We start from the raw sequence: 14167 nt of genomic DNA on the forward strand, positions 1-14167 counted from the left end.
AAGTGGCCAGATTTTGAAAGGTATTTAGATGCCTAAATAAGCAGAGAGGCCCCTAGTGGGATTTTCAGAAGTATCAAGAACACCAGATCCTTAAAAGTATTTACATTCCTAACTCACACTGAAATCAATGCGAGTTAGGCATACTGGCACTTTTGAAAATCCCACTAGATTCCTAGCTGCACATTCAGGTGCCTAAATACCTTTCAAAATCTGGGCCTATGCCTTGCCCAGGGCCATCCAATGAGTCAGTGGAGATGCCAGAGTATCCCAATGTCCATGCTTAGTTGCTAATGCAAAGTAACATTTTTGATGGTGCTTAAGCCCCTAAGGCCCATTTGAAAATGGCACTTGGGCACATTTCGAAATTTTACCCATGACCAACAAGAAGTGTGCACGAATACCAATACTACCTTCTCAAATGGCTTGTGTAGATTTGAACCACTCCCCATGTATCAGGATATTGAAAAACTAAAGGGTACAAAACTTCGGGTGGGGAGGACCCAGTTTTGTTTATTCATTGATAGGAAATGTCTCATGAAGGCCCTAATCCCGCTCCCACTGAAGCCAATAGGAAAACTCCCAATGACCAGTGCTGCAGGATCAGACACTATGTAAACTGGACACCTTTGACTTCATCCACGCAGAACAGACAGACAGTAACTTATCCAGAGAAATTGCCAGCCCAAGGTCTAGGCACCACTTAAGATCTATTTAAGCCTTCAAAACGGGTGAATTTCACCAATTATGAGCTACTTAACTGAGAAGAGAGGAGTAGTGATTACACGTTACCAACGTGGAAGCCTGCTAGAAAGGAGATATCAAATCAGAAACCCAGGAGGTGCAAAGCATTTCCCCCAAGCCAAGGAGAAATAGCAGTTTCTTGGATTTTTATTCCAGAATTTTGCTACAACTGTAACTTCCTACATAACTCATTACATCTCACCTGGAAAGGTAACTGTGTTTCTACTGCACATATTTTCACAATGGAGAACCTAGTTCCATTTTTCCTGTCTGAAAATGTGCAGATATTTCAGTGCAATATATTACGTTAAAGAGCCACAATATGGGCTTGTTTTCTACTCAAATATTAGGACTAAGAATTTCACAGGAGCATTAGAGGAATGAGGCATACACCTTTCATTGACTGGTATTTGGGTACTCGGTGGTTATTTTCAAAAGATGCCCAGTGATCCAGATAGGTGCTTTTGAAAAACCTCATGGAGCTGTCTAGGCAGCTAAGTCCCCTTGATATCAATAGGAATTGGCACCTAACTTACTTAAGCACTTTTGAAAAAAATTCAACTAGGCGCCCAACTGCATCTTTAGAACCTAAATAATCTGGCTGAATGCTTATCTCCTTAGCTTAAAGCAGAGAATCTTGGAGTTTTGCCTGTGAGAGGGGATCAGGTCCATTTCTGTACTATTTTAAAAAGGAAAGTAAGATAGGTCCAACCTAGAGATATTAAATTTTAATTGAACAAAGTGGCATGCATGATTAATGACTAAAGGCTCAATCCTGCAAAGGGATCTGTGTACAAATGCTATTATACCTTTAAAAATCTGCCTAGTTCCCTTTGCAGGACTGATGGCCAAAAATTCATAGCTGTAACAAGAACCCTGCCTAGGCCACTAACTTAAGCAGCAAAGTTTATGTTGTATTCCAAATAGTCAACATGAGGACTTGATCTACTAGTAATAAATCTGTTCAGAATTCTTCAGTTTAGCTGAGATCAGGCTCCTGCCTGGGGTTTAAAAATGGTCTGTTTTTAAAAAAATCCTTTGCAAACATTTGCCTGCCAATAAAATCAAAGATTTTGCACTTAATAATTAACATGTACATTGAACTACTAGTGAGGGGGACTTTCAGAGATTAAGACCTGAAGAGACCATTGTGATCATTTAGTCTGATCTCCTGCAGATCGGAGACCCTAGAACTTCAACTAGGAATTCCTGAATCAAGCCCTGTAGCTGGGGCTGAATTGGAGCACATATTTTAGAAAGGCATCTGGTCTCAATGTAAAGACTTCAAGTGTTGGACCAAGACTGTACAAGAGTCCTTGCTTCTCTTCCTAACTCTGCCAAAGATTGCCTGTGTGACCACAAGCAAGTCATGTAGGGACTGAGCCACTGCCCACTGAGGCAGCCTTCTGTTGACTTTGACGGGCATTGGATCAAGCTCTCGGTACCTGATTTTCATAGCTGCTATATACTCGCCACCTCAATGGTGAGTCAATGAGAAGGAAGCACTGGTGCTCAGCATCTCCGAAGATCAAACCCTTAACCTCTCTGTGCCTCAGCTCTCCTATTGAAAACAGGGATATAAGTATGTACCTAACCTCCCCAGCCCCCAAAGGGTGTCTATGAGTTTGTTAGTGTTTATGAAGCAGTCCAGGGTCCTCAAAGTGCTTTGAGATAATTGAATGGAAGATGCTACAGAAGGGTAAAGCATGATCAACCAACAGTTCCTTGGCCAATAGGAAAAAAATACTTTACATCAGGAATTACCTGTGCTAGTTCCCCCATCTTGCAACATGGCATGGCAGTTAAATCTTGTGAATTAACTATTCACTTATATTCATTGAAGTAAATGCTCAATGAATTGTCACTCTCTATAGTAAAGGCAAAGAGAAAAAAGAAAGGAGACATTCACTGAGCATCAGATTTAAAAAGTCTTAAGCAATCCAGGTTAATGGATGGGCAGATTGGCTGAATTACTGTTTTACAGCGGCATAGGGTTCCAATAATATAAACAAATACTTGATCAGGTTATAAATGTTATCAGAACGTGGAGATTGAATTACAGCCTTAGTAATCGTTATTGGCCCTTACGTTTTACTCATAACATATAAAAGCACAATAAATAGAAGGGGAACAGAAGATTCATATCTTTAAAATGAAAACATTTGAAGAGTGGGTTTAGAGCTTGAGAAAGGTGACAGAGTGGCAGCCCTGAGAAATTCTCATGCCACACTGAGCTATCCCCATATCATTGCATTTCAACTCTGGTCTGACCCTAACCCTAACCTCCGTCTCCACCAGCTAATGTAGATGATGACTCAACAGAGCTCGTTCACCTCTGGCTTCTCTGCTGTCTGCCTGCTGTGACAGCAACATGACTGTGCCTTCTTATCAATGATGCCATGGTGTTCCAATGAACTAAGTGCCTCTCGTGTCAACACAATCAACACAGCAATTTCACACATGCACACACACACCCTGGTGATGCAGCAGCTCCCTAAAACTTAGAAGTTGTGAAGAAGTCCAGCTCTAAGGCCTCTGTTCAGCAAAGCACTGAAGCATGTGCCTTAAGCAGGTGAGTAGTCCTACTAAAGTCAAGCACATGCTCAAGGGGGAGATTTCCAAAAGTTCAAATAGGAGTTGGGCATCTTACTGTCTTGGGAAATCTCTGAGTGCTTTGCTGCATCAGCGCCTATAAGAACTAGGTCAGCCACTGTGCCAGTCAGTCAACAGAGCATGATACATCTTCCAATACGTTTAAACGTCATAGATCTTGTTTCTAACTTCATATTGGTGTTGTACCAGCGTAACTGGCAACAAAAATGATTAGGGGGCTGGAACACATGACTTATGAGGAGAGGCCGAGGGAACTGGGATTGTTTAGCCTGCAGAAGAGAAGAATAGGGATGGGAGGGGGATTTGATAGCTGCTTTCAACTACCTGAAAGGGGGTTCCATAGAGGATGGATCTAGACTGTTCTCAGTGGTACCTGATGACAGAACAAGGAATAATGGTCTCAAGTTGCAGTGGGGGAGGTTTAGGTTGGATATTAGGAAAAACTTTCTCACTCAGAGCAGGGGTGGCTCCAGGCCCCAGCACACCAAGCGCATGCTTGGAGCGGCATGCTGCAGGGGGCAATCTGCCGGTCGCTGAGAGGGCAGAAGGCAGCTCCGGTGGACCTCCCGCAGGCGTGCCTGCGGAGGATCTGCTGGTCCCACGGCTCCGGTGGCAGGAAGTCCGCCAAAGCCGTGGGACCAGCGGATCCTCCGCAGGGACACCTGCGGGAGGTCCACTGGAGCTGCCTGCCGCACTCCCGGCAACCGGCCGAGCGCCCCCACGGCATGCTGCTCTGCTTGGGGCGGCAAAATGTCTAGAGCCGCCCCCGACTCAGAGAGTGGTGAAGCACTGGAATGGGTTACCTAGGGAGGTGGTGGAATCTCCTTCCTTAGAGGTTTTTAAGGTCAGGCTTGACAAAGCCCTAGCTAGGATGATTTAGTTGAGAATTGGTCCTGCTTTGAGCAGGGGGTTGGACTAGATACCTCCTGAGGTTCCTTCCAACCCTGATATTCTATGAACTGCATTTAGTGTAATAATTAATACTTAGCTCTTACATAGGGCTTTTCGATCAGTAGCTCTCAAAGCACTTTATCCCCATTTTACACATGGGGAAACTGAGGCATGGCTCTGATGTGACTCACCCAAGGATACCCAGTAGTGGAGTCAGTAGTAGAACCCAGGCCTCCTGAGCCCCCCCCCCCCCCATCTGTTCCCCTGACTTCAGTGGAATTATTCCTCATTTATACTGGGGTAATCAGTGGAGTGTGTTCAGGCTTCTAATGGACTTGGAGCAAAGATTGCAGTCCTTACTCAGGTAAAATTTCTGCTGTATCTATACTAGACGTCAGAGAGCCATATCACTGAAAGCTAGAGCTAGTTAGAAAGTGGTGATAGTGTCCATTAAAATTTTTGAAAGCAGCAAAACCGGGCTCCTCAATTTAATGTTTACTGAGGAAATGTCACAGAGGGGTTTTAATTCATTCTCTCCCCCCGGTGGGGTGGGGAAGCTATTTTCAAGTGGAAAATAGCTTCAATGGAAAATTTTCAACCAATTCTAGTAGAGACATTTAATGTAGACAGGACAATGTCACTTGAAAATAAGTACATCTATATCTATAGTGTTAAGTGCTCTGTCCAGCCTAGTGACAGATGTTTCCAGAGCTGTGATTCCCACAGCTTCCCTTGAGAAACCCTGTTGAAAAATCTGGATACATTTCACTTTTATGAATTTCCTGATATTCACTTTAGGGCAAATTCTGATCTTGGTTACATCTCCATAAATCTAGAGGCAGTGGAATTAGTCTAGATTAATACCAGGGTAAGTGAGAGCAGAATTTGTCCTTTGCTGCAATATGATTTGTATTTGCATAGTCTCATGATGCCTGGACAATAGAGAGTCAGGAAAACGGAGGATTTATGGGCAAATGCATTATAATCACAGAAGCCATTAAAAATGATTCCACAGCTACTGTAACAAACACACAGCCATAAATAAAATATCCCCCTAGCATTCAATGAGCACTTAGATATCTACATGATAACAAATAAAAAGAATGGCCAGCACAGCTGAAATTGTTGTGTGCCATCATCATGCCATGCTTTCAGCTTTGCACATTATTTTAGTTAGAAGTGATCAACGGTAAGATGGTTAAGAAAGATCACCAAACTGCGACCCAATTAGCGTCCAGCTGCTAGTGCTGTATTTTGAATGGGATGAAAATGCTAGTGATATTTTTGTTCCCAGCCTAAATATTCTGAAACAGGATGGACTTACCAGAGAAAACTAATGAACAGGACTAAGAAGTTATATTGCTTCCACACAGAAAAATAGGAATAATTGGAAAGTCAAACTTATATAGACCTGGATTTTATTAGATTTGGAAAAAAATGGATTGGATTGAGATTTGGAAGACATGCCTTTCTGGGGGAGTCAGGAACCCCTAGACACCTTTATATGGACTATCCAGACCTGCAGGGGTAAATAGGCAAAGGAGTATTTGTGCTTGATGCTAACTTACATTATCACTCCTTATGTAAAGGGACCTTAAAGCAGGTATAAATTATACTTTCCAGCATTCCATAAAGTGGCCTTAATACAAGCGTGGATCTGACATTTTCTATCTATTTGTGTTTACAAATCTCAATCTTCTGAAGCTTCCATGAATGGTTCAATCTAGATGGTGGAAACATGAGAAGACCAGAAGTCTTGTTATTTTACATTCATAAACGGCTCCCAGTGGAGGCCAATGGAAAACTACAACTACCAAGATAAGCTACGTTCAGGTTTATCCAAAAATTCCTCTTTTTGGTGTTTTGAAGAATCCAGATACACAGCCCTTACACAATTCTAATCTCAGCAATACTGCCAAGGCAAATCTGGAGTGAGCCCATGGATTTCAGTGGAATGATCAGAACAGAGATCCTGGTTTTTACTCTTCTTGGACTGCAACAATAAGTAATTTCACTTCAATGCCCCCATCAGCACATAAGAAAAGAGAATATTAATTGTGACTCATGGCTTTAAACAACTGAACACAGCATCAGGCAGCGTCACAGATTTGGTGCACCCCTGTTTCAGTCCTTGTTGAAAAATGTAAATGTAAAAATAAAGTATTTAGTGTTGGTTAGCCCAACTTTGCTCCCATACCATCAAGCAGAGTTAAGCCAACCACCAGTAAGCAATCTTGAAAGTCTCAGCCCCAATGCCTCACTGTTCAGAAGGTTTCTTGGCAGCTTTCATCATGAGGATGATCAGCATCATTTTATGTATATTTAAAAGGAGATAAAATCTGATAAACCTGTCTTCAGCTGGTGTAAATTGGCATAGCTCCATTTTAAATAGCTAATACAGAGCTCTTGGCAGGGGTGAAAGTAACTTAAAGGACTTACTGGTATGCCGGTGTCCTGAACAGGGGGCGTGGCCTCTTCCGGTTGAGCATGGCCTTTAAATACCCAGGCCCTTTAAATCACCCCTAGAGCTACCAGCTGCAGAGGCGGCTGGGAGCCCTGGAGAAATTTAAAGGACCCGAGACTCCAGCCGCTGCTATTGCAGCGGAGCTCTGGGACCTTTAAATTGCCACCAGAGCCCTGCCACTGCTACCCCAGGGCTCCAGCAGCCGGGCTCGGGAGGAGATTTAAAGGACCTGGGGCTCCAGCGGCTGCAGGGAGCCCCGGGCCCTTTAAAATCACCAGCCTGGGGAAGCCTGTCTGGTCCAGCATGGCGTACTGGCTCTAGCCAGTACACTGTACCGGCTTACTTTCACCTCTGGCTCTTGGGGAAGCAAAGGATAGTTCAAAGGAGTGGAAACACACTGGGATCATCAGAGGGGTGAGACTGGGACAAAGTCCACACCTCTCTTCCTAAAAAGCACAGAAAGCCATCAGCACTAACACTGTACAGTGGAGATAGAGCCAAAGATTGTCTTTCTGGGAAGTGAGCGTTACACGTTCCTCCCTGAGCCTGATCTGCAGAAAATGTCTGTTACTGCCACATCTGGGGAGCCTCCACCGTTTCGTTCAAGCTGCAGAAGCTCTGCTTTTAGCTCTAGAGGTGCCCCTTCCCCCTGAGCCCCATTCAATCCCCAATGGGTCAGCCAAGATGGCAGTCATCACATAAGAAAGCCCAAAAAACCTTCTGCTCCATGCCAGTGGATGGTATGGTCTTAGCCATCAAAAAACAATCCCTAATTTAAAAGAAAAATCTTATTGAGAAGGCAAGATATCTAGTAGTTAGAGCAAGGTCTGAATGTCAGGACTTCCCAGCCATATGATAAGTCAGACAAGTCAATAACCTCTGCGGCGAAGTTCCCTCATCTATAAATTGGGTCTAAAGCCACCTAGCCAGGGATGGCATGACTGCATCAATGAATATCTGTAAAGTTCAATGAGATCCGTGGAGGAAAAGTGCAAAGTATTAGACAAGTCCACTCTAGTACCTGGGTATCAGCAAGTGATCACAACAGTAGCACATGTAAATATGGCAAAAAAATTACTGCTATTCGTTTAGCTTTAGTGCCTGATTTTGGACATCCTGATTTTAAGGATCTCAAATATTTAAGAGGTTTTGGCAACAGAAAGTATTGAAACTGGTGTTTTCCAAGGCTTATTACAGTAATCAAGCTTATTTGATTGGGAGGAAATGCCACTGAATTAAGTTAAAATGCACAAAAGTAAGACTCTGTGGGCTGTAAGCATAATCTAAAGCATTGGCTTAATGTTGAAACTGGCAAAGGAAATCAGATGTGGAGGAAAAAAGAAATGGGAATAGCTTCTAAATGACAGCATGATGCTGGCAGAATCTTCCGAAGGATGGAATGCAAGCACAAATCAACATGGTTTGCTACAGATAAAATTATTGTTTCCCCCACCCTCTGGGTTTTATGCATGGAATAAGGATGGCTGCCGTATCCACATGTGATGGTGTTTCCCCAAGATTACAGATTCTTTGAGGTTTATTTTTATGTACTGTGCAGCGGCACAGGTAGGCAGGCTAATGCAGCACTGTTACAGAAGAAACTAACATGTAGCGATGAACTCCCTAACCTCCAGGAGCTCAGCCTCCGGGAAACAGAGTTGACATCACCACTTGTCCGTCATGTGAATTACCAGCAAAGACTATAAGAGAAGACAAATCTCCTTGCCACATAATACTGATTGTATTGTATTTTTCATGCATTCCAAGTATGTAGCTTGTCAAATGATAACTGATGGGCCAAATTCATCCTGGTGTAACTCCAGTCAGGGTGAATTTGTCCCAGATGCAACTCCACTCAGCGATGAATCTGGCTCCAGGGTATCTGCTTTTAAAGCGTAACTGTAAGATATACGGGAAGGGAAATCCACCGCAGCATTTTCTGCAAATAATTGCTGCTGCTGTTTCTGAAACTGAACAAGTTCAGGCCAGGGCAATACTAGGATAGGAGACCTCCAAGGAAAACCTAGGAACTGCAAGTAGTCATCATGTGATTCAGTAAGTGATACTCTGTTCCCCACCCTCCCCCTAGTCCTGAACCAATGCCCCATCATAATGTTAGGAGGGTGGGGAGGTTCGAGACCACAGTGCTTTTGGACTTGCCTTCTTTGAAATAAAACCAACTTCCTAACTTACTTTTGGTCTTTAGGAAACACAAGACAGTTTTGGAAAGAGAAGGGGTGTTAGCCACAAATTCTGATACAATTATATCCTTCCTAGCTAAAATCTGATTCTGGTGCCATGGCCTGACTTGCTTTTAAATGTCCCAAGCACTGGAGTTTCCCCTGCTTCTCTCAAACTATTTCAGAGAGTTAGTCCGTATCACTGCTGTGCTTCTGGTAGAAGTTGCTTCACCTTAGGCCCCAGCCCTACTGAAAGCCTCACACAATCAAAGTATTCACAAACACTCTGGTTCTAGGAGGGACAAAGTAGTGGATTCACAAAAGACATTTTACTTCTTTAAGAGGTAGGATGTCCTAGAGATGGGACTGAGCTCAGAATCCAGAAACAAATCCCTCTCCAAAGTTTGGAGTCTGGATTTGGTCAAGATGCTATTACAGATCATAGGGACCAGCTACAGAATTTGGATCCAGATCAGAGCCTAGCTTCCAACCTAGGGGATGCAGATCTGAGCTTGGTTTCAAGCCTCTCTCTCAATGAGAGAGGAGATTCACTGTAGAGTGCTCTGTATTACGTCTCCAGTGGAGAGGTTATATAGTAAAATAGAGACCATTTTTATCTTTCACTGGGGACTGCTTTTAAGAATCAGTGTAGGAGCCTCCCTATACTGAGGACCAAATTCTGCTCTCAGTTATGGTGGTTGAAATTTCAGTCAGTGGAGTTGCTCCAGTTTATATCAGTAACAGAGCATAATTTGACTAAACGTGTTATTCCTTAACAGTTCTTCCACCATCATATATAATATTTTATACACATGCACACACTAACACATTAAGGTTGCAAAGTCGCCACTCAAAAATTAGACAATGTCTAATTAGTCTCCTTGTGCTTATGCATTATGATGCAGTCTTTAAACACATGATCACCTACTATTTTTTGCACTGGACCCCTGCCTCATTCAGTGCCTGACTTGCAGAAGTGTCAAGTACTCTGAGTTGCAAACGAAATCAATGGGAGCTGTCCTTTGAATATATGAAGTTCTACCTAATGCTATGTATACTTACAAAAAAAAATATCAGGTGCAGGGTGTCTAAAGTCAGATAGAAAACTTAGCTGATACTTTTGACCTTATTCCCATTTTACAGATGGGAAATGGAGGCATGAAGATAATACTACCTGGCACTGCTCAGGGTGTTGTGAAAATGAAGTCATTAATGTTTGATGCACTGATACTATAGTGAGGAAACCATTAAAAAAAAGCTCAGGAGGACATGCATAATTCTGTCTTCAGAGCCACGTTTGAATAGTTGGCAGTAAGTAAGGAATGTATGCCCCATGCAATAGCAAGGGGCAAACAAGTTTTGAATAGCTGCTCGTTCAGTGATCAAGCAGTCTGTGCCCTGAATGGAAAAAAAAAAATAAAACTGTAAGAGTAATGAAAGCCTGTGTAAAAAGGCATATGCACAAAGGTTCTGAATTAAGGTTGCACAGGCATTTCAATGCAATTCTAGCAGTTCCCTGACTTTTCTCTCTCATACATACAAATATTAAGACTGCAAAGTTTAGTTTCTAAAAAGTAAAATTAAAAAACATCTGTCATCAATCTGACATCAGTTGACATCCACATGGGTCATCAGGGCTAGATTGCCTGCTCTATTTCAGACCCCATGTGTGACCGTAGGAAAGCAGCTTAATCTGTGTCTCTGTGCCCCATATACACAAGACAGATGATAAAACTTCTCTGTCCAATCCATTAATCTTAGGCACTGTAGCAATGGGGGTCATACAAGTAAAAAGCCCTGGTAAAATCTATCTAGGTAAAGAGACTCAGAGGAGTCCCGAATGTGTGTGAAGAGAAAGGAAAGACTGGGGTTCAGCCGCTCATAATATATCTCAAGCAGCGTTAGATTCCCCTTTTAAATGTCTCTTGTAAAAGCTGCGGGAATAATTTTCACCTCTTCAGCTGAATCACAAGTATAGTACACAGCTGCATGTCTGATCATGAACCATTTACTCCCTCCAGGCTTGGACTGTTAATTTTGTTGCGATGGAGACTTTGTCCCTGGAGCACCAGATCCAGAGCGTGCAGCGACATATCGCCTTCCTGAAGAAGGAACAGATGGAACTGCTCCATGACCTGCACCTAGAGATCCTCCGATTGCAAAAGCACTGCACAGGTGAGTTCTTGGTGTCATGACTAACCTCTTCCCTATGTAGATCTTCCCATAGAACAGGGACCACAGACATGAAAGCTATGTACACTTTGAAATGTGATACTCTCCCTGTACAGTGTACAGGAATTGAGTAGTTATCCCTTTAAATAGTTGTGAACCCCCTTGTGGAGCTCACTGTGTTCTAGGTTAAAAAAAAAAAAAAAAAAAAAAAAAAAAACACACACAACCAGAGCAGCGTATATGCATAACTAGGCCCTGTGTGTTTCTGTAGGTTCAGCAACATGGTTATTTGGGCCCTACCGTGCCTGTGTGATTTCTTCGTGTGATTATTGCTGTGTAAAGGGGAAATGTATGACACATTTATTCTCCTTGTTCAATGGCTTCTAAGCCTGTGTGTGCCACCTTCTCCTTTAGGAAGTTCACGGATTCCTGCTTGGAATCCGTGAACTTCCTAAAGGAGAAGGTGGCACACACAGGCTTAGAAGCCATTGAACAAGGAGAATAAATGTGTCATACTATAATCACCCAATGATAATGCAAGATCCAAAATCCACAACCCACAAAGCAGGGAGTTACCATCCATTTCACAACCCAGAACCAAACTCCACAGCTGGCCCTTATGTCTACCAACCAAGAAAGCCTTGCAGCATTTCAAGAAATGCCTTTTTTCATTAAATGTTTTGAAGGACAGAAGGTTAAATGCTGCTTTTCAGTCTCCAGGCTAAATTGTCTAAGCAAACTGAAGACACAAACGGGATCCTAAGAGGGGCTAAGGCTGCACCACGCCACCTGTTCAGGCAAATGAGACCTAGCAAGGTTGTCGCTCCTGGTCTGCTTCTGCTGTGAACACTTCCTGCTGTGAGCCAGTGACTTGGGAGTGGGTGAAGCCAAGAGGCTGGGGAGTGAATGGAGCTTTTGCTCTGCATCTGCTGCTTATTGGCCAGATGCAAGGGAGGAGTGGGGGGAAGCAGCACTTTGCAAGGACTGGAGTAACTTGTTCCTCTCCATGTTCCGAGGGAGAAGCATTTCCCACACTGCAGCCAAAAGGTAAAAAATTTCCAGCTCAGACATACCCACACCGGCTCTGATTGAGCTAGTGCACTAAAAATAGCAGCATAGCCACAGCTAGCTGAAATCTGAGGTACTTACTCACGGTGTCTAGCCCCGCCTGCTGCCCATGCGGATGCAGTGATGCTGCTATTTTTAGTGTGCTAGCTGAATCCAAGCTTGCCCACGTAGCTCTAGCTGAGCTGGAAATTACAGCTGTAGCCTGTGCATCACCTCTTGCTTAAGGCAAAAATTTAGTCCTTAGCTGGCTGCTGGGAATCCAATTCTGTCCTCTTTATGCACAGTACCACTGCAGACAATGGGATGGTTCATGGAGTATGATACTCAGACTCCCAAGGGGAGCGGGGGTGGAGGTGCCTAAGCTCAGAGGTGGCTCTAGTTTTTCAGCCGCCCCAAGCACGGCAGTCAGGCAGCCTTTGGCGGCTTGCCTGCGGGAGGTCCCACAGCTTTGGTGTACCTGCCGAGCTGCTGCTGAATCCGCGGGACCGGCAGGCCTCCCGCAGGCAAGCCGCCGAAGGCTGCGTGACTGCTGCCCTCGCATGGACGAGCAAGGCACCCCCTGCCGCTTGCCGCCCCAGGCATGCGCTTGGAGTGTTGGTGCCTGGAGCCACCACTGGCTAAGCTCGGGCTCCAGCCTGAGCTCAAACATCTACACTGCTGTTTTAGAGCCCCTCAGCCTGAGGCCTTTGAGCTTGAATCAGCAGACATGGGCCAACTCTGGGTGTTTTATTGCAGTGTAGACATACTGTGAGTGTCCTTAATCCTGACTACTCACACTGTTGGCACGGTTCTCATTTTACCAACATGGTCCTACAGTCCTAACCTGACACACGATGATCCCGCTGAATCCAGTTTGAATAGCAACCACTAAAAAGCTTCTCCCCCAGCGTGGGTGACAAAATGCTACCTTGGCTGATACACCTGCTGGAGACTATGGGCATGTTTTACTCTGACACTGAGCTGGCAGAGTGCAGGATAAAACAGGTGCTTGTGCTTATAACCCATCATTATAAAGCTACCCTTTGGTTTAATTCTACAGTAGATCACAATGCACTTCTTGAGAGGGAATTAGCTTTTGCAACCTGTTCAGCCACTACTCTGCGTTTGACTCACTATTGCTTTATCTATACTGCAGCAATTCACTGGTTGGGGTGGGGGGGCGCATGAAGATGATCTTGCCACTTCCTCCACTGATCTGTGCCTTCAGAGGTATTTTGCCTCTTGTTTATCAATTAAGATATAAAAATAGTTCATTCTTTCTCCAGCACGCATAAGGACAGGAAAAAGGCTGGGCTTCATTGATAACAATAGGGATGAGATCATACCAAAAGTCTCCTTCAGAGCCACAGGAAATGTGGTCTTTTTTTTCTTTTTGCAGTGAGGAAATATGAAATCAATTCTCTGACCCCCACCTCAATCCAGAGCAGCTCAGTAACATGCAGCATCAGCAGCCCTCTTGTTTCGCTGCTTTATGACTGAGACACTAGATGGGTGCTAAAGCTAGCAGCATAAATATATTGGGTTTCCCCTACCTTGCTCATCTGAAAAATCTTTCCTTGGCATGAATTTTTAAACAGGGCATCACAGTACAAGCTGCAGCTTTTTTCTGCCGCAAAGCAATCTCCCACCATTTCCACAAGATTCAGAGTTTTTGTGGCCTGGGAAATTTTGTTTAATGATAGAATTGTGCAAGTGACACAAAAGAAGAGCTAGCTGTTAAATGCTAGCCCAAAGGGTAATCATGTTGTAAAAGCAGTTTCAGATTAACTCTTCGTTAGATCTAGTCTGAACTCCTGCTTTAAACACAAAGCAAAGACTCATACCCAGTATCTTCTGCTCTAGGCCAGACGATCTATGAGCTATAATAGGAAACAAATCGTTAAGGATCTCATCACTTAAATATATTGTAGGGGGCAATCCAGATCTGACAAGGGAGTGGACTAAATAGTGATGAGGCCTTGATCTTTGATTAGATTTCCTAGGTTCTAACAACTAAGGCAATCTCTGATTTCTATCATTCATGAATGCAGCATGAGTT

At 43.7% G+C, this 14167-nt stretch overlaps 1 protein-coding gene across 1 annotated transcript in view; it reads left to right on the forward strand.

The window, feature by feature from the left end:
- Window positions 1-10913: 10913 nt before the first annotated feature.
- Window positions 10914-14167, forward strand: part of CCDC92B (coiled-coil domain containing 92B) — a 37610-nt gene continuing 34356 nt past the window's right edge. Inside the window, exon 1 of the mRNA XM_032779290.2 lies at window positions 10914-11064. Within this exon, the coding sequence (XP_032635181.2) occupies window positions 10935-11064 (130 nt within the window). The 5' untranslated portion in view covers window positions 10914-10934. The remainder of the gene's footprint in view (window positions 11065-14167) is intronic.

Source organism: Chelonoidis abingdonii, chromosome 20, assembly GCF_003597395.2.
Source record: "Chelonoidis abingdonii isolate Lonesome George chromosome 20, CheloAbing_2.0, whole genome shotgun sequence".
NCBI classification, from domain to species: domain Eukaryota; kingdom Metazoa; phylum Chordata; order Testudines; family Testudinidae; genus Chelonoidis; species Chelonoidis abingdonii.